This window comes from Sardina pilchardus, chromosome 9, assembly GCF_963854185.1.
Source record: "Sardina pilchardus chromosome 9, fSarPil1.1, whole genome shotgun sequence".
NCBI classification, from domain to species: domain Eukaryota; kingdom Metazoa; phylum Chordata; class Actinopteri; order Clupeiformes; family Clupeidae; genus Sardina; species Sardina pilchardus.
In genome coordinates, this window is record NC_085002.1 from 18,846,761 (window position 1) to 18,865,672 (window position 18,912).

The following is an 18,912-nucleotide window of genomic DNA, read 5'->3' on the forward strand; positions in this document are numbered from 1 at the left end:
CAAATACAAAATTGTATTTGATGGTTTAACACTTTCACATGTTACGACCCAATCAATGAACTAATGATTATGTTTTGAGGGGACAGTAAAATATATTCTTAATTGTTTAATATTTGTGTATGATGATAAGTATCTGTAGGATAGATCTGTGCCTGTATACTTGATTTGTAAAGTGTGAGACAAGTTTGTAACTGACACTTTTTATTGTATCTCAGTGGTCATACATTGGCTACTATGAACCAGTATAAAGATACTAGGAGATCTGAGAATAAATATTGCTTTTAATTACAACAAAATAAGTCATTTCTTTCATTTACAGTAGTTTATTTGTACAGCACTGTAATCTGTCCACAGTGTGAGCAGGAGTGCTCCAAGACAGGTCCAGCCTTCTGCAGAGTACCACTACAGCAAACACTCTCAGCATCCTCTACCGTTGTACTCCCCCCCGGTGAAGAGGTATGTGATAATCTCATATGGAAGCAAAGAGAAGCCATATGTATTGTGTGCAGTATGTATCTACTGTGCTGTCAGTCACACACACTATACAAAAACACACACAAACAAACACATTCATACAAGATAGCCACAGGTTGTCAGCCTGTGCAAAAACTGTCCATTCACACGTGTTTTTTTTTGTTTTTTGTTGAAGTTGCTGTACACAGTAGCAAAAACTGCGGAAGCCTATCAGCAGTTTTTACTGTAGAAGTGGCACATTATTATCCCTCATTACAAAAGATGCTCCTCTTAGTCTTTCTCACATGATTACGAATGTTTTCGACCAGCACACAGTTGTGTGGCTTACATTCTGCCCTGTCAATGAGTTACGTATATTTAGACCATGCTGAAAAAAATAACAGTCACTGCGCTCAGTGTGAATATACAAATGAACAAATTCATAAATAACAAAGAAGACAAATGATAATGATACAAATACAACATGCAAGTATGTAGCGTTATGAAAATAAGGTCACAAGCCCGGGAGGGCCACTGATACTTGGTTAAATGCCTGAACATTCAGGCATTTTTGTGCACTCCTTGATTGCCCTGTTGCCTGGGAAATGAGCTTGCCATCAAGATGTGTATAACAAGAATGACACAGTGTCTGAAACGGACATTGAAAGCACTCATAAATAGAGCACCAAAATGTTCTGAGCCATAATATGGGTCAATGCAGGTCAGTTCAGCCTACCTTTTCATTCGGCAGCTTCAAACACCTGGCTGACACTGAGCATGCTCTGTTGTATTTGAGAATGTGCAGCATTGCTGACACTGCAAACTTCCCTTCCCTTCTTCGGCATTTACAGTAAAATACAGTTTATACTGTTTATATTTCTCTAAAAGCAGTGTGACGGGTCAAACGTTAAAGTGCGTATTGTGAAAGCGTTCAAGTGGACTGAGAGTCTTTTGTGGAGTGTTGGGAGTGAGTGAACTCCAAATAATTCCTCAAGTTTACTTCAGTAGATAGTCACTCAGGAGCTTCAACAGCTTAACCACAGGAGCTGCAAAACAGTACAAAATAGAAATAATAGAATTATTAGATTATAAGGTAATTATTAGGTAAATTCCAATTTGATGATATGTATTTAGTCATGTTAACATGAACAGGCAACCAACCTGTCAATCAAAAGTCACATGATCCAGTGTGTGACGATCACATAACAGAACAGATCCCTGTCTGCAGAGGTAGACCTCTTTGATTGGTGCCTCTCTTCACACTGCAAAGGGACAAACACAGTTGTTAGAAGATAATTAACCAAAAGAATATAGTAGACAATGGATTTTAAATATTATACTAGATTTTAAATATAACATTGCAACCCCAACTAGGCCTAACATATGTGCAGTCTACCATCTTACTGACAAACAGCAATAAAAAGGATACCGCTGTCATTTAGCCATTCTCGCCATTCCCACTATCTATATACAGTACACATAACATAGGGCCATGATTCCTAAGTGCAACTGTTTAGATGTCCAGTAGGGGGTGCAACACTACCTCTGAGCAGTGGCCAGTTCAGGCTCAGAATGGTAAGCGTGTTTGCCGGTCTCCGTGACGACCAGGGCATGATTGGGCTCTGTGTGGCTGGGCTTGAGTGGACACAGCCCCTGCGGCACGCTGATGTGGGGGTTGCCGTTGGAGTCCAGGTGGCCGTTGGGAGTGCTGGGACAGCTCATGTCCTCCACCTCAATTTCGGGGACGTCACTCGTGGGGGAATGTGGGGGATCGTCGTGAGCCAGCTGAAGCTTCTTGAGGTGGTTGATGGCCGTCGCTGCATTAAAGGCTTTCTGTAGAGCCACACACACACACAATTCAGTGCACAATAAGTATACATGATGTAATGCTGCATCAATAAAAACTGTAACACACATTAACTTTGCCATGTCTAAAACATGCGTTCTACTTAGTTATATAAAACTGATAGAGAAGGAAAGAAAGAAAGAAAAGAAGAAAACTGTCTTACCCTCCATCGCGACTGAGCGAAGTTTCTCTGTATCTGCTCACAGACTGACTCATAGATGTCATTTGTACTCGCAGTGTCTCCAATGATCCTGCACACACATCACACACCATAAACTCAAACCATAAACTGGAGGCTTACGTTGCTTAACTAAGCCATGCATGAACACACACACACACACACACACACACACACTCTCTCATTTCATGTGTTCATGGACAGATAACTCACCATGGGTGTAACAGAGCCTGTTCTGTGGTGTAGCGTTTTTTAGGATTTTTCTCCATCATGTGCCGGATAAAATCCTTTGCTTTACGTACAAGAAGAGACCAGGACAGGACGTCAGTCAAACATACTCCTCAAACTTAGCCAGTGCATTTCAAGTTAGTATAGTTGTAGTTGTATTAATTTATCAGTTTATATACATAACTAACCAAGTATATTGTTTCTCTTTAAACTCTTTAAAATGTAATATTGCGAGATGCCATGGTGTAGTTTTTTGTAGTAATTTTACATTTATTAGTGGTGTGAGCAGAACAATAGAGAGGGAAAGAGGGACAGGAAGTAGTTACCTGACTCTGAGATCTCATCCCAGTAAGGAGAATGGAAGGCATACTCTGCCTTCATGATCTTAGAGAACAGCTTGGTCTCATTGTCCTCATAAAATGGGGGATAGCCGCAGAGCCTAATATACACACACACACACACACACACACACACACACAGACAGAAAGAGAGGGAGAGAAAATGAGTGAGAAACAAGAAACAAGAAACCAAGCATCAGTATAGAGTCATTTATTTGAAGTGTTTTATTTTGTGTATGCATATATATATATGTGTGTGTGTGTGTGTGTGTGTGTGTGTGTGTGTGTGTGTGTGTGTGAGAGAGAGAGAGACTCACAAGATGTATGCGACGACTCCAATGGACCAGCAGTCGACTGCCTTATTGTATGGTTTCTGTGCCAAGACCTCTGGAGCTGAAGGGTCAAAAGGCCAGGCAGGTTAGATGGTGTAAAACAGCCAGACGGAAATGAAAATATTCAAAGCAGCAGTGATCCACTATGAACATCCCATGAAATCTTACTCGTTATCTCAGTTCCCTTAATTTGTATGCTGATGGTTTGTAATATCTGACATACTTTACTTTACCGTAGGTGAATATTGAAATCCAAATGCTGCTGCATTCTAAACATATGTGATTTTATTTAGTCTCCAAATGTATTCGTACCAACATATCCAGGGGTGCCACAGCGAGTGGACATCACGCCATGGTCAGACATCTTGGACAGGCCAAAGTCGCTGATCATGATCTTGGCGTCCTCATCAGGGCTGTAGTACAGCAGGTTCTCTGGCTTTAGATCCCTGTGGACTATGCCGTTCTGGTGAAGGTAGCTGACAGCCCCCAACACTTGTCTGATGACATCACTGGCGTCCTTCTCCGTGTACATGCCCCGGTCAATGATCCGGTCAAACAGCTCTCCTCCGGAAACCCTGGGGGATGAACGGAAGGAGACAGAGCGGGATGGTCAGCCCCAGAAATACAAAGTCAAGAAGCTCAGAGTTGCTCAGTGCTCAGTTCTTGGCTGCTTACAGCGATGGGCTTTTGTGGCCAGTGCTTAGCAGCACAGTGCATCCACACAAAGACACCTCAAGTGATTCAGAGACTGAAGAGGGGAACTACGAATGAAAAGTACTCACAGCTCCATGACGAGGTAGTAGTGTGTCCGAGTCTCATAGAAGTCATGCAGACCGATGACATTAGAATGCTTGATGCTGAAAAACAGTCAGACAGCGCCCGTTAAGCCTCCACAAAATCTGCATCTGTACTCTGTACATTGTGGCACTGGCATACAAATGTAAACAAGTGTTTCGGGCCCCTCTACAAGACCCATTGTAAGACCCATTTGTTTGTCCTGTTTACCTTCTGAGCACTAGGATTTCATTCTCTAGGTTGCTGTGATGAAGCAGCTTCTTTTTCACGCACTTCAGCGCGTAGAAGTTTCCAGTCGCCTTCTCTCTGACCAGGAACACTTGAGAGAACGAGCCCCTGCACACAGACATAAAGAATGGAGGCAATCAGCGTCACAAACAACACCAGGCGGACATTCACCAAGGAAGACTGACGGATATCAGTCAATTTCAGACTGATATATATTTTATTTGAACGGGGTCAACAGATATTAGGGTTAGGATAAATCTGAGACTGGAAGGTTCAGGATATTCTGGAAAGTTAGATTCTGCTCCAATACACTTTTGGTCAAACTCAGAAAAATACTCCTTGTGATTTTCAAGCTGTCTGTTCTATGAGTAGATTTGTATACAGTCCCTGGTCTGTGAATGGTAATCAAAATGTCTCACACCCGGGCAGGCCAGGCACTGTTTCAGCCATTTAACACATTGCAACATTAACAATTTAAAAAAAAAATAATTGGTAATTGTCAACTGTAGATTAACAAGTGCATAATGAGTTTGTAATCTATATTTTGAGGGACACCAGGCGCAAACAGAGGTAAGGGGATTAAGAAGAGGTCTGTCTAAGGCTGTCCCTATTTTGGTCATATCATAAGCATTGCTCAGAGACTGGTTAGAAATATTCATACATTCCTGTAATTCATGTAATTCTTTCAGGAACGCACTGAGGAAAACCTGTCAACATGCAATCTAGTGCCCTTTGAAATTTGAATTCGGTAAAAAGATCATCTGACGAAAAGTAAAGTCATGATTGATGACACTAGTAGAGTTTGATAACTCTATTAAGACATTATTTGCACTGAAAGGGGACATATGGCACTGGGCGGGCTGCCTGCGTGATGACCCTCGCGGGAACATTGTGACATGATTTCCAGGTAAGTGGACCAATGAGGCTGCTTCTATCTTGGGTCACGGCCGCAAATACTTGTTCTAAGGGCAGGATTAGTGCTCAGGGCAGGTCCGTTACACAACGCCAGGAGCTGGTGAGGTCAAGAGTTGCATACAGGCCACGCAAGTTACACTTTCCCACTTTGTCATGTTACTCTGAAACGTACTCCTGTTGATTTCAATCTAAAAGGTAAGAGTGTATAAAATGCAGAACTGAATGAACTGGTGTCTGTTCATAGATGACCTGACAGGCTTTCAGTTGTCTTCAGCACCACCCTAGTCTTAACATTTCATATGGAGGCATGAGGCCTGATTTTCCACACCAACACACTGCCCGCTCCAGCTTCTACTGTAGTTGACCAGTAGTGTTGGGATTGCTTAAGGAAAAGTAAGGTATTCCTCATTAATTTTTGAGAAACAGCAATGCGTGATTTATTTTCACCCTCATGGAAAGTCATTTCATCCCTCTCACATGGACAATACACAAATTCCATCTATTCTGCAAGTTGGTGAATGAAACCCAGCCCCAAACATAGTAGTGCTCTAAGATGTGTATAATGATGTGATTTTTAAATCAATGTGGCAACATGATGTGATACAGTATGTATTACTTTGTAATGTTTTGGCCAACACCCGACACACACACACACACACACACACACACACACACACACACACACACACACACACACACACACACACACACACACAGAGAGACTTTCTTTAAATTCCTCTGTTTTTTCACACATACAGATTTGAACATGCACACACACACACAGACTTAGAGACACCTGAGTAATCAGTGCCGGGATGTTCTTCCCTTGCTGGCTGACGTCACAGCTCACAGGTCCAGGCCATGCGTCTCATTCACAGACAGACTAGATCTGTTGCCAGCTATACACTGTAATCTAATCCTTATATCTCGCCAAAACCATTCATTCATACAGTATTGCACCTCTGTATCAGTGAATACATTCTACAACTGAAACCAGAATTTCTCATTATTTAAAAAAAAAAAATAATAATAATGAAAAAAAAAAAAAGTATACCACTATTTCACTACTTCAGTTGTGCACCCTATACTGTACATTTGTGTACACCACACACACACACACACACACACACACAATATAATATATAATTTGTTCTCGCCATTTTCTACAGCTGAATTAAATACACACACACATCCTTAATGCCCCATTCCCAACACAAACATACTGTACACACTGCTGTAGCCTAATCCCCTCGTTTATCAGTGCTAGGATGTTCTTCCTTCCCTGAGTGACGTCACTCTCCACGGGCGCAGGTCAAGCCTCTCATTCATCCTCGAGTACAGTGAGAGAATGAGCTGTGCTGAAGGCTATAAGCTGCTTGGACGGGGGCAGAGAGAACCGTCGGCCTGACCCCCAGACAGCACGGATAGCTTTGAGAGGGCCTGAACCTGAACGCTCTGAGCCTCGAAGGTGTCGGCTGTCCTAGAGGGGTCAAAGCTGTGTGTGATGTGTAGGCAACAATCCAGTGGTCCAAGTATTCCGCTTATCTGCCTGTTTCTTTCTCCTTAGTTGTTCTTTTAATGTTGGCTATCTTCTATTAATTAGTCAGGTTTTGTTCATCTTGTTTAGCATGTGTTCATCACATTTGAGAAATGTGTTTCATTGGGAAAAGACTGCCATGAACGGCTCCTGTATATTCTCAAACTGATGTGACATATCCAGTGCATACCTACATAACACGCTACAGTTACATATTCCTCTGCCCTGCCTCCACTGGTCCCACCAGGACTGACACATTATGGGTCGATTCAGGGCTTCATTGACAAAAATGGCTGATCTGCTAATCCCAATTATAGCCATGACTAGGGATTATCCAGCTGGCAAAGGCTTCTATCCTGTAAGGAGAAACGGGTCTCACGGAAATCCAGCCAATCTGATAATGTCCTCTGGCCTCTTGTGGCGGAGTGCAAACTTGAGAGACTAATCCATGAATTAATTGAACTGAATGACTGAAATTCCAAGAATGTGAGAAGAACCAAGTGTCTGAGAGGAGCAGCAGATAAAACACACCGTTTAAGAACCAAATGTGAATAGCTTTGCAATCGAGGACCCCAAGAGAGTAGAACTTGGTACTTACGATCCGAGAACTTCTCTGAAGTCAAAGAGGTCCTTGATGTTGTTGATGACTTTTTTCCAGTTGCCGTGTATCTCCTTACGACCCATGGTGGCTCAAAGGTTGATTTTGACTCCTTTAGTGATAAAACATTGTGTCATGTTGTTGCATGATAAATGCCACTGTCCAGATTTAGGCATGTCTACAAGGCCATGTCTCTGATATACCTGGTAATTACCTGCATTTCAGTGAAACATTATCTTGAGCTGAGTTGCCTGCAGTGTATGACAGTAACCGTGCTACTACTAAAATATTCACATCTGGAAGACTGGGAAATATTACTTTGAAACCCTTTGAGAGATTAACTCCTATTCCCAATTTAGGTCATCTGTCCCAGTGTTATATAAAATGTCTTCCTGAGCAGCTAAGGTAAGCTTTTTTTAACCTCTCACTTAGGGAAAGCTGAAAGGAGAGGATAAGCCTGTCATATTTGACTCTCCCCAGTTCTATGCCCCCCTCCCAGTTTGAAACAAAGATTAGGAGTAATCTGGGTTGCTCTATACTGACATGACTCCCTGGGTCGCTGACCCGAAATCTTCACCAACCAGTCAGTCACTCTTAGTTTTAAATAAGGAACTTATGTCACATTTAGGTCTCATCGTTTATATTACATTAACATTTGTCAAGTCAACTATTGCTATAGCCTAAGAAAACAGTTACACAGTCTTCAACATAGGGCTTGATCATTGCCAATTTTCTATTTGATTAGCAAGTCAATGACAGTACAGGGTTGGAAAATTCTTGTGAAAAGTTAAGATGCATCATTACGAAAAGTGAAGTATCAAAAGCATATGTGGGAAAAAGATCTGCTGTTATAACCATTTCCTTAACGGATCTCGCCTGTTGAGAAAATCTAACTTATTGGAGGACTGTTTATCATTGAATTACACTAATCTTTCTTTTTGCAAAGCAGACATGAAGCCTCATGTAGGTCTATGGAATCTCATACAATAGAAAAAGACTAGCTCAAACACATTTCAAAGACAACCATTAGCCTACATTGTGGACTGGATAATATAACCAAAGTTGACACAAGACCTAGAAGAATACAAAAGACATGCAAACTCTCACATTTACCTTTGCTATCATTTCTTGCTCTAGGGTAACTGTAGGCTTGTTACACTTAAAATAGAAAGAACACTGTACCTGTGGTTGTGAAGGAGCGGCTCTGGTTGAGGCAGGCTCGAGATGTAACTACCCAATGTTCCAAGGCAGACGCTGCCTCTTCTCAGCTTGCAGTGGGAGGAGTCTATCACATCAGGTCCTCTAAGACTATGAGCTCACCACATTTGCTTATCAGGTGCTGACCTGTCCATTAGCGCGCTAAATCCAGGACAGATATATCTCGTGAGGAACATCTGTATCGTGGGAAAGTTTCAGAACGTCGCTCATGCCTTGAAGGATCATCAGAGTGAATACATTAAACTTCACTTTTTCCTGAACATGGTCCTAGAGGAGATACATATTCTCATGAACTGATCAAATGTTTCCCTTAATTAATATTTCAAACAACTGACTCGTTAAGGGCGTAGCCAATTACGCATGCACACGTATGAAATACCTGTCTCACGCGAGTTATTATTTGCCGACAGGTCAGCACATTTGATATCATATCAAGGTTAAGTGCAGATCAATCTCAGCAGTGTCCTGATTTAAATTTCCACAAGGGAAACAATTTGATCTGTCACGGTATTTACATTTTCTCAGTTTTGAAGTTATTCACAAGATAAATCTATATGTAATTTAGCTATGGACAGTATGTGTTTCCAATGACAATAATAGTGCAAAAATAAAGTTAACCAACCAGAACCCATCCAGTGCACAAATACAGTTAATGTAGCCTATTGGTGGGCGGAAACTGTGCATTATGATTATTGCACTGTTGAATCTATGACAATGGTATCGCTGAGTGTTCCCACCACGCGCACCACCAGACACACAAATTTGGCCAATGAATTAAAGTTTTACTGCTAACTGCGTTTAACTCTTCCTCGAGAATAATTACAATGTCAAAATGCACCAACATTATGTTACATGCAAGGATGATACTTGTTGGTTGTTCTCAATCAATCTATCACGCAGGCCTACTCCACTTACAGTAATTGGGACGCATCTTGAGGATATAGGAGAAATAAGTGGCAGATTCCAGCTGGCTTGTTAGTTTGTATTTCCTCTGTAATATAAAAATAAGGAAATCATGGAGAAAAAAAAGGAAATCACGAAAACAAAAAAGTCGAGGCTAGGGGGTTGTGATTTGCATGGTTATCAGGTTCCCACTCTACTGACCATTTTAAACTCTGATTGGTGAGAAGGCAGTTTAACACAGGCTGCAATAAATGTGATCTGGAACAAGGACACGAACATAAAAACTAGTCTACTTCTGTGCCTTTGTAGAATGGGATTGATGAGTCCTCGTTTTCCAAGTTTAGCTACAAGAAGCAGATGATATGCCGAGCCGATTGAAACGACTGAAAACCATCCATAGCTATGGCTACTGGGCTCATGACTAACTTTTAATTACAAATAGAAAATAATGTGAAGCAACATGTCATTACTTAGGCTATCGGTAATTCTATTTCCAAAGCACAGGGGGTTGCTTAATATTGTACAATAATAATATTATTGTATAAATTGCCGGTATCAGCTGGTATCACTGTCTCCAGGCCCACAGGCTTCAACATGTAACATCTCAGAGCGTGTGTACACGCGCAAGGTAGGGTAGGCTAACTTGTCTCTTCGTTACTCGTTACTTGCCTCAGTAATTTCAGGTCAGGTGTGACAAAAGCTGAGGCCCTTTTAACCTGCATCTGGATGCAACAGATAGGAGTTGTCTTCAGTTCACATGCGCCCTAGGGGTTAACATGATGCCGCATTGTTGAAACACTGGTGCCGCAATTAGCAAGCTTAAAGAGATGATCCTCCCCTTCTGCAGGATGAGAACCTCTCTGCACACACTGCTTAAATCCTGTATGACAATATCTGATCAGCGTTCTCATTGTGTAACATTATGTCATGTCAGCTGAATCCCACAACTGCTGTGTGATGCCTGTGGGTGACTTGACATTTTGGGACACAGCCAGTAGATAGAGATAGATAGATAGATAAATAGATAGATAGATAGATAGATAGATAGATACTAGATAGATAGATACTTTATTGATCCCCAAGGGAAAAATCAAGGTCCCAGCAGCTAAAGACACCACACACAACACTACAATGTAAACAGGATGAATACGGCAACATTGCTCGATTGCTTGTCTATTACATCATTTGAGCAGCCCAGCTAATATACGAATTGCCCCATATTCAGTCTTGCACATGTTGCACTGTAGCAATGTGGTGGTGTGCACTGTTGCATGAGGGGTTCTTGCATTATCGAATGACTGTCCTTTGGGATGCAAAAAGTCAGTTGAATCACCAATGTTTTGTTAAAAACAACAACAACACAACAACAACAACAGACATATTTGTAAAGCTGTTTTGGTTATAGTGATGCATGCTGTGTAAAGATCTGCACACAGACCAGTGCAGTATGTTTTATGCATCTCATCTGTTTTTCACCTGAAGTGGCTCTGACATCTATTTATTTATTTGAGCCTTCATATAAACAAACACATCCAGTACAGTTCTTTATGCAACAGCACACTGCATATTATGCTCTGCAAACGAGCATTGCATGCATGTTTGCACATGTTGGCACAAAGTGCATGCCAAAGTGGGTGGGATTATATATACTGTATATTCAACGCTGATTCAACCTGCAGAGTGGATTGCATCCATATATAAAAAAAATGCAAATGTCCATTTGGTGGTTCTTCACCCTCGGTTTGTGTTGACAATGCAAAGGTGTCCTGACATGTCCTTGTTGTTGTTTACTCCACAGCCTGTGCAAGCCCAGCCCAAGCTCACTGATAGATCTCGCCTGAGAACAGTGTTACTGTTAGCTGCCTATGTAGTTGAAGGCAGCCAAGTTCTGTAGACACCTGCACCTCTCACCCTCACAGTCTGAAGATAAAGAGCTTCACACATGAGCTGCACTTGTGTGTAATTACTTCTTGTGTAATATTTTCAAAGTGTTGTCCTTAGGAATTCCCTCTGGTCTTAAAGGAACTCCCTAACATTTGGGGAAATCCTTATTACATTCCAAATGAGTGCAACAGATACAGTACTGTATGTGGACCATTCTTTTGACCAATCTCAGAGACATACCAAGATTCTGCGCATTAGATCATGGTGGTCATAATCATGCATTTTTGGGTCATTTTGAATATTAACATAGAATACATGTAGTATTGAATTGAAGAACAGAATCAGAGGCTATAAGCTACAATTTTGGGTGGGAGTGGGGTGTTGGCTGGTTGAACAATAAATCATGATGTAATTGTCCTAAATTTGTCAAAGAACTTGAAAAAATGCTTTAAAACTTAACTAAAGCCTGGGTGGGAATGATCCATCTTCAACAGGCACGACATACTGAAAAGAAACGAATAGAATATTACAGATCAATTACTCAACCTCACTATTGCAAAGCTCCATTTTAAAGCTCCATGATTACAAAGTGATCTAAGGGGATGATCCACAGAGGAACTGGAGAGAAGAGCTGTGTTTTATGTAACTCTTCTAAGTGTTTGTCAAGGCATGCAGTAAGAAGCCATGGCTCCTAATCCTTTGACTCAACAGTGTGTTGAATGCACAGTCAGCTTGGCATGGCTACATCTTCTCCTATTGCATAAAGAGAGACTAGAGTGACATAAACTGAACTCTCTTTTATGTAATGACATACAGGCCTCAAGCGCATTATTGCACATAATATGAAAATCTCTTTATTTAGTAAACGTATAATGCACACAGGAATGTGACTTGGTGATGCTTATGATATAACATACATAATATATATATATTAATAATAGTAAGCTTTTCAAGCACCTTGAATACACAGAATGCAGCTCAAAGTGCTTTACATTTGGAAACATAATAACACAACAATCAGAATCAGTCATTCCTCCTCGTTGCTGTGGCTGTTTATGATCCAATCAGCAACATATCAGTAGTATACATACAGGCTTTGCTAACAAATGCTTAGGCTAACAAATGGTTGTTCTTAGTATGGGTTGTGATTATATGACATTATGTATGTTTAAGGAACATCACGACCAGAAAGACTGGCCACCTTGACCTTTAACTCTCTACAAGCACGCCATATGGCTACAGTGGAAGGAAGGAAGAAAGAATGAAACCTTCCAGGAAGAAAGCTTGAGCAGAACCTGACCTATCTGACCTGTCGGCCCATCTGCTTCTGGCTGCTGCAGCTCTAATGGCAGCAGTGGAACGTAGAATAATCTGAGAAAGCAGTCTACCAGATAAGATGAGTTGTGACTAAAGGCTCTCTTATACAGGTGTGTTTTCAGTTCTTTCAGTTCATATTCTCTAGCTGAATTCGCCTGCTTGATGTGCAGAGGCAGGGTGTGCATAGCTTTGGGGCATAATGGATAAAAGCAACTGCTCCACTTTGCTTGTAGAGCACTTTGGGTAATTGAAAGATCAGAATGAGAAGATAAGTTTCCTTTGTAGAGTATTGCAAGGGATTGCATTACATTGTCCCCGGAGCAATTTGGGATTGAGTCAGGAATTGAACTGACAACTTTCAGACTACTGAAAGTAATTCACATAGCCTTGGAATCAATTATCTAGGTCTAGGAAACAGGGGGCCGTGCAGTTCAGCTACACAGGGGTCATGTACAAAAAGTGGAGGGGGTTCCCCCAGTGTTCTGGCTAGTCCCAAGTTAGCTCATTGCATCTGGCCTGTCAATCATCACCCAGTATTATTGGCTCATTCGTTCCCTCAAGTTACCCTATTGTGTTTGGTGTGCGATCTGGCACATAATGGCCATTGCCATTGCAGGGGTTAAGCACTAGGCCTGGAGTGATTTGTCACCTACCCGGTTAATGTGTATTCTGTATTATCCAGTGCCATGATGAGGTTATTGCTATGTGAACTAATCTCACTCCATTATAAAGGTACTGGTGGCAATTATGTATTAACCAAATAATCAGTAATGTGCACCTCCAGAAAATGATCGTTCTATCGTCAAAGGTTTATCTGAAATCATAAAAGGTCCAAATACGATACCCTAAGCAGTTGTTGTTCTTAGTTCAGGGACAGATGGTGTTAAGTTCTACCAGCTCAGTGACTCTCTATAGTTTGACGGCTGCTTGTCAATAAACATACAGTATGTACCCAGCTCAGGGACTAGCTGGCTTAGCCAGCAGGGATTCATGCAGTTTAACTAACAACACATTCTGCCGAGTAAGCATCCGATTAACTGATTCCCTGCTACTGGAACCCAATAACCCCAAGAAAGCAACAGATTAATGGCTAACATGACAATTTGACACTATCATGGCAGCAGCAGAGGGAGCATCCGCAAAGAGTGGGACTCATTTTCATTTCTGGGTGACTTGATAAAGCATTATCAGCTGTCAGCACCATCAGCTTTTTCATACAAATATATGTTTATTCTCTGCCAACATTTCATCATTGTTGTATGAACATTATTTAGTTTTTCATTTCTGAATTGTTTTATTGTCTTCTACTCTGATTTGTATTCTGCCCAAAGTTTATAATTGTCAGGGCAAGGGTATGCTGTCTGGTCTGAACAAAGCAAAAAGCTACAGGCCGACTGTCTAGAGTCAGTGTCCAGACCTGTCCATCATCATGCACCACCCTGCAGTAGCCACTGGCCAGACAAGCCTCAGGAGTAGGTCTGGGAGAAATGGAAGAGCATTGGTTCTCTTGGCTTATAATTATCAAGCTGATCTCTACCACTGCTCCATTCAATAGGGGAAGTGAAGATACAGGATGCACTCTGTGAGGAGATACCTGTAAACAAGAGGGCAGGGAAGCAGTGAAGATACTCTGCTCAGTTTTATACAGGGAAAAGGTACTGGTGGCATTTATCTATTAACCAAATAATCAGTAGGCCTAATGTGCACCTCCAGAAAATTATTATTCTATCGTCAAAGGTTTATCTGAAATCATAAAAGGTCCAAATACGATACCCTAAGCAGTTGTTGTTCTTAGTTCAGGGACAAAAGGTGTTAAGTTCTACTAGCTCAGTGACTCTCTATAGTTTAACGGCTGCTCGTCAATAAACATATGTACCCAGCTCAGGGACTAGCTGGCTTAGCCTTCAGGGATTCATGCAGTTAAACTAGAACAAAACATTCTGCCCATGTAAGCACCTGATTAACTGATTCCCTGCTACTATGCCAATAACCCCAAGAAAGCAACAGATTAATGGCTAACATAACAATTTATTCTAATGCCAGGAGTTATCAGAATACAATCAATCAGTGTTACATACAATCAACAAGTCACTCAAAATTCATGTTTCATAAAAATGGGGTGAAATTGACCCCAAGAACGCCAATGTAACAATTTTTTGTACAGGACATTGGAAACATATTTTTGTGCAAATTTCATGTTTACTCTGTTGTACCCTTCAAATGAGGAAGTCATGAAACAAAACAAAAAAGGTAAACCATATATTTTATGATGTTAAACATTGCTTTGGGTCAAATTGACCCCAAGGACAACATGAGGGTTAAAGAGATAAAGACACTCTTCAATTACAAATGGAAATTTACATGGAGATGCTATCATGGTAGCAGGGGGAAGAAGGAGCATCCGCAGAGAGTGGGAATTGTTTTCACAAGGTTTAGAAAAACCATACTGTATATGGGGGGTGCTTGGGGCACAACTGGCTACAGCGCAGATAACACATATTTGGTACCCTGGCCATTTCCCGATCCCACCACCTCTCTCTCTCACACTCACTTCCTGTCAGCCTTTCCACTGTCCTATAAAAGGAACAAAATCAAAAGCCCCAAAAATGTAGCCTGGCACGCCCTCCCAGTCTTTGAAAGTCGATGGTAATCAGGCTACCAAAAATGTGCTTTAAAAAGAAATATAATACATTGATTTGCTCAACTGTTCTACAACTGAGACCCAGAGAACCCAGAGAACTAGAACATGATACCACATTTGACAAATACATTTCAATCTTAACATGGAGTTTATGTGTGTCCTCATGGATCTAGGAGAGAAGAGAGAGTGAGGTGACAGCAGGTTGGCTGGAAGCCAGAGACAAAATGGCCACTTACACAACAGCTTGTCACCTCACTTTCAGAAACAGAGACACATACACCCAGATGGGTACAGCACATACTGTAGGTGCATGGCGATTAGTGAGGTTCCCACTTCACTGCAAAGCACTTTGGGTGTCCTGATAAAGAATAATCAGCTGTTAGTACCATCAGCTTTTTCACAATATATACTTATTCAGTGCCAACATTTCATCATTGTTGTATGAACATTATTATTTTTTTTTGTTTCTGAATTGTTTTATGTAGTGTCTTCTTCTCTGATTTGTATATTATTGCCCAAAGCTAACAATTGTCAGGGCAAGGGTAAGCCATCTGGTCTGAACAAAAACCTACTGAGGAGTTCACAACATTCCACAAAGAGGCAGACTGGGTAGACTAGAGTGTCCACACCTGTCCGTCATCATGCACCACCCTGCAGCGGCCACTGGCCAAACAAAGCCTCAGGAATACTGTGTCTTGGAGAAATGGAAGAGTGTTGGTTCTCTTGGCTTATGATTATCAAGCTGATTTCTACCACTCCATTCAATAGAAGGTACCATGTACATACAGTAGGTGGTCATTTTATTTAATTTTGTTTTTTTGTTGCTGTTGTTGTTGTTGGCTGTTAAATTACCATAAAATGTGTTCACAACAGTAATAAGTTATTTGGGAATTTTTGGTTTCAATATCGCTGAAGATTGCATACTGTGTATTTTGACTTCTCTCTGTAGATGGGCATGAAGATACAGGATGCACTCTGTGAGGATATAAACAATGGGGCAGGGGAGGAATGAGTATGATACTCTGCTCAGTTTTCTACAGGGAAAACCTTTGGGTCTGACATTTTTAATGCACAATTTCTTGACAATCATTCTGCCTCTCCACAACTACTAGAGAAACATAGGCATACTAGGTGACTAAAAGACTTCTGCAGATGCAAAAGGGGTTATGTATAAGTGCCAGTAGCCTTAGCAGACCTTACAAACTGGGATAGCTCATGTAGGTTAAATCATTACCAGCTTAACCTCTATTATCATCTTGTTACTGTAAGAGGGAGAGAGCAGGGGATCATTGTAATGGATAGAAAGTTGCGAGATCCTCCTGTGCAAGAAATTAATCAAACCTTTAATGTATTAAGTTTCAGTTATTTTCCCTTCAATATTATCAGTCATGAGTCATGGCATATGCGTACAAGAACAGGGTTCTGAATTTAGAAAGCCTTGGAAAGACAAGACCTGCTCTTGTTCACCTACTCTTGTTCTTTGTATACAGTATATTTGATGTGTCTTTCATATTAATGTAAGGATATTGGAAACGCATGTAGGCTCGCCTCATGGTCTCTTACTTGAGCATTCAGATAGCATATTTAGAACAGAGTATTTTTGAAAGGGATATTCAGTCTATGTCTAATTTTGGGTTTCATTTTCATGTTCACAGTTAGGCGTAGAAAACACCATCTGTTTCCCATAATTCAAGGGGTTGAAATGATAGCATAGCCTTCTCAACACAAGAGCCTTTCAAATAATCAGTTGATGAATATTCAGATACCATTGTGCAACTGAAAATTGTCCATAATATTAACATGTAATAACTATGAATTGAAGAATAATATGACTAGGATAGTGAAATGGATTTCAATTTTGTACCTAACCCTATAGGTACAAAAAAGTGTTGCTTTAAACCAAAGGACATCCGCTTAGTTCACATCCCTACACTGAAACAGAATATATATTTAAAAAAAAAAAAAAATATATATATATATATATGTGTGTATATATATGTATATATATATATCATATCATATGGACAGCAGAGGAATTTTCACTAAATTCCGTTTCCACAAATATTACTTGGTGACCTAAGGTCCCAACTTTCCTTGCCACATGTGCCAATTGTGTCCTCCACTGCCCCCTGTTGGCAGTGGGTAAATCTTAAAAATAGTCTCTCTACTGCCAATTATGTTAGGCTACAGTTTTTTTCAACTGCTTGCACACTAAATCTTTGCTTTTGAAGCCTGTCACTTTAACAATATAACATAATAAATCTGCAAAACCACAATTCTCACCCTTTGCCTCAGTTTTTTTCAATTTCATAAAACGCTTCTTGCAAAATACCACTCACAACTCTGTACCTAACACACAGAAATGTACGAGAAAGTTGCTTGATTTTGTTTGTTGTTTATTTGCCCCTTATTCACACTCACTCCTCAATGTACAAAGTTACTTTAAACTGAACACTATCGGATCATTGCCTTAGTAGACCCTTGCGTAATTTTATTTTATTTTGTTTTTCGTTGCTGTTGTTGTTGTTGTTGTTGTTTTTGGCTGTTAAATTGCCATAAAATGTGTTCACAACAGCAATAAGTTATTTGGGAATTTTTGGTTTCAATAGCGCTGAAGATTGCATACTTTACTGTGTATTATGACGTCTCTCTGTAGATGACTTTCACTCTTACATGGAGATAGAAGGCCATGACGGAAGAGGTTTAGGTTTTGAGCAACAGTGTGTAAATGATGTATCCATAATGTCAAATTATGACAAAAGCTTTTATAACGTGAGGTGAATGCTTGCTTTAGAGATGTGTTTATGACATTTTGAATGTTGTGTGTCATTTTTTCGTTTTGTGTGAGCAATAGTAGGTTTTGTGTGGCCTGGCCCCACCCATCCTGGATCTCCTTTCAGACAGTTACTAGTCAGGGACACAAAAATTCACAAACGTTTCCCTCAGACATAAAAATGTACGGCCAACCAATATCGAGAGGGGAAGATGACACCAAAACTTATGATAAACAGATTTTCCCAACTGCAAACCTCAAAAACTGCAGTTGGAAAAATGCAGAAATGTATTTACAGCAAACAAGGGTAGACCCATATACAACTCCAATCCTGAGTCGCCAGACTCAATTCACTTTGTAAATGAGTTTGGATTTTTCCAGGCTAGGTTTTGTGAGTAGAGGTTCGAAAAATAGACTCACAGTTTCGAAAATGTGTGTAAACAGTTGTAAAAATCTGTAACATTTGCGTGGTGTACATCACTGTGGAAAATAAAGATGTCAACAGGTCAGCAGTTCATTATGTAATATAATGCAAAGAACAAAGCAAAACAAAACTGTATTTTTTTCTGATGTTTAATGAAGACAAGCATCCTGTTTTTTTTTTTATGTGTGTGATTGTTGTCCTAAACATGAATTCAAGGTGTAACATTCCTATTCCAAATCTAAACTCAAAGGCTATGCCTGGATATGGATATGTCCGAACTACACTGAGCACGTCTGAACACTGA

The 18,912-nt window shown here is 40.5% G+C and overlaps 1 protein-coding gene across 1 annotated transcript; it reads right to left on the reverse strand.

Annotated features, from left to right (window-relative positions):
• Positions 1–317: 317 nt before the first annotated feature.
• Positions 318–8,648, reverse strand: camk1ga (calcium/calmodulin-dependent protein kinase IGa). Its single transcript, XM_062546129.1, has 12 exons — positions 8,631–8,648; positions 7,449–7,560; positions 4,381–4,506; positions 4,158–4,232; positions 3,688–3,950; positions 3,361–3,436; positions 3,032–3,144; positions 2,691–2,769; positions 2,463–2,550; positions 1,997–2,286; positions 1,615–1,715; positions 318–1,499 (listed from the first exon to the last, which is right to left on the reverse strand). Exons 2-11 carry the CDS (start codon positions 7,532–7,534, stop codon positions 1,652–1,654), a joined length of 1,260 nt encoding a protein of 419 aa, XP_062402113.1. The 5' UTR covers positions 7,535–7,560; positions 8,631–8,648; the 3' UTR covers positions 318–1,499; positions 1,615–1,651.
• Positions 8,649–18,912: the final 10,264 nt, after the last annotated feature.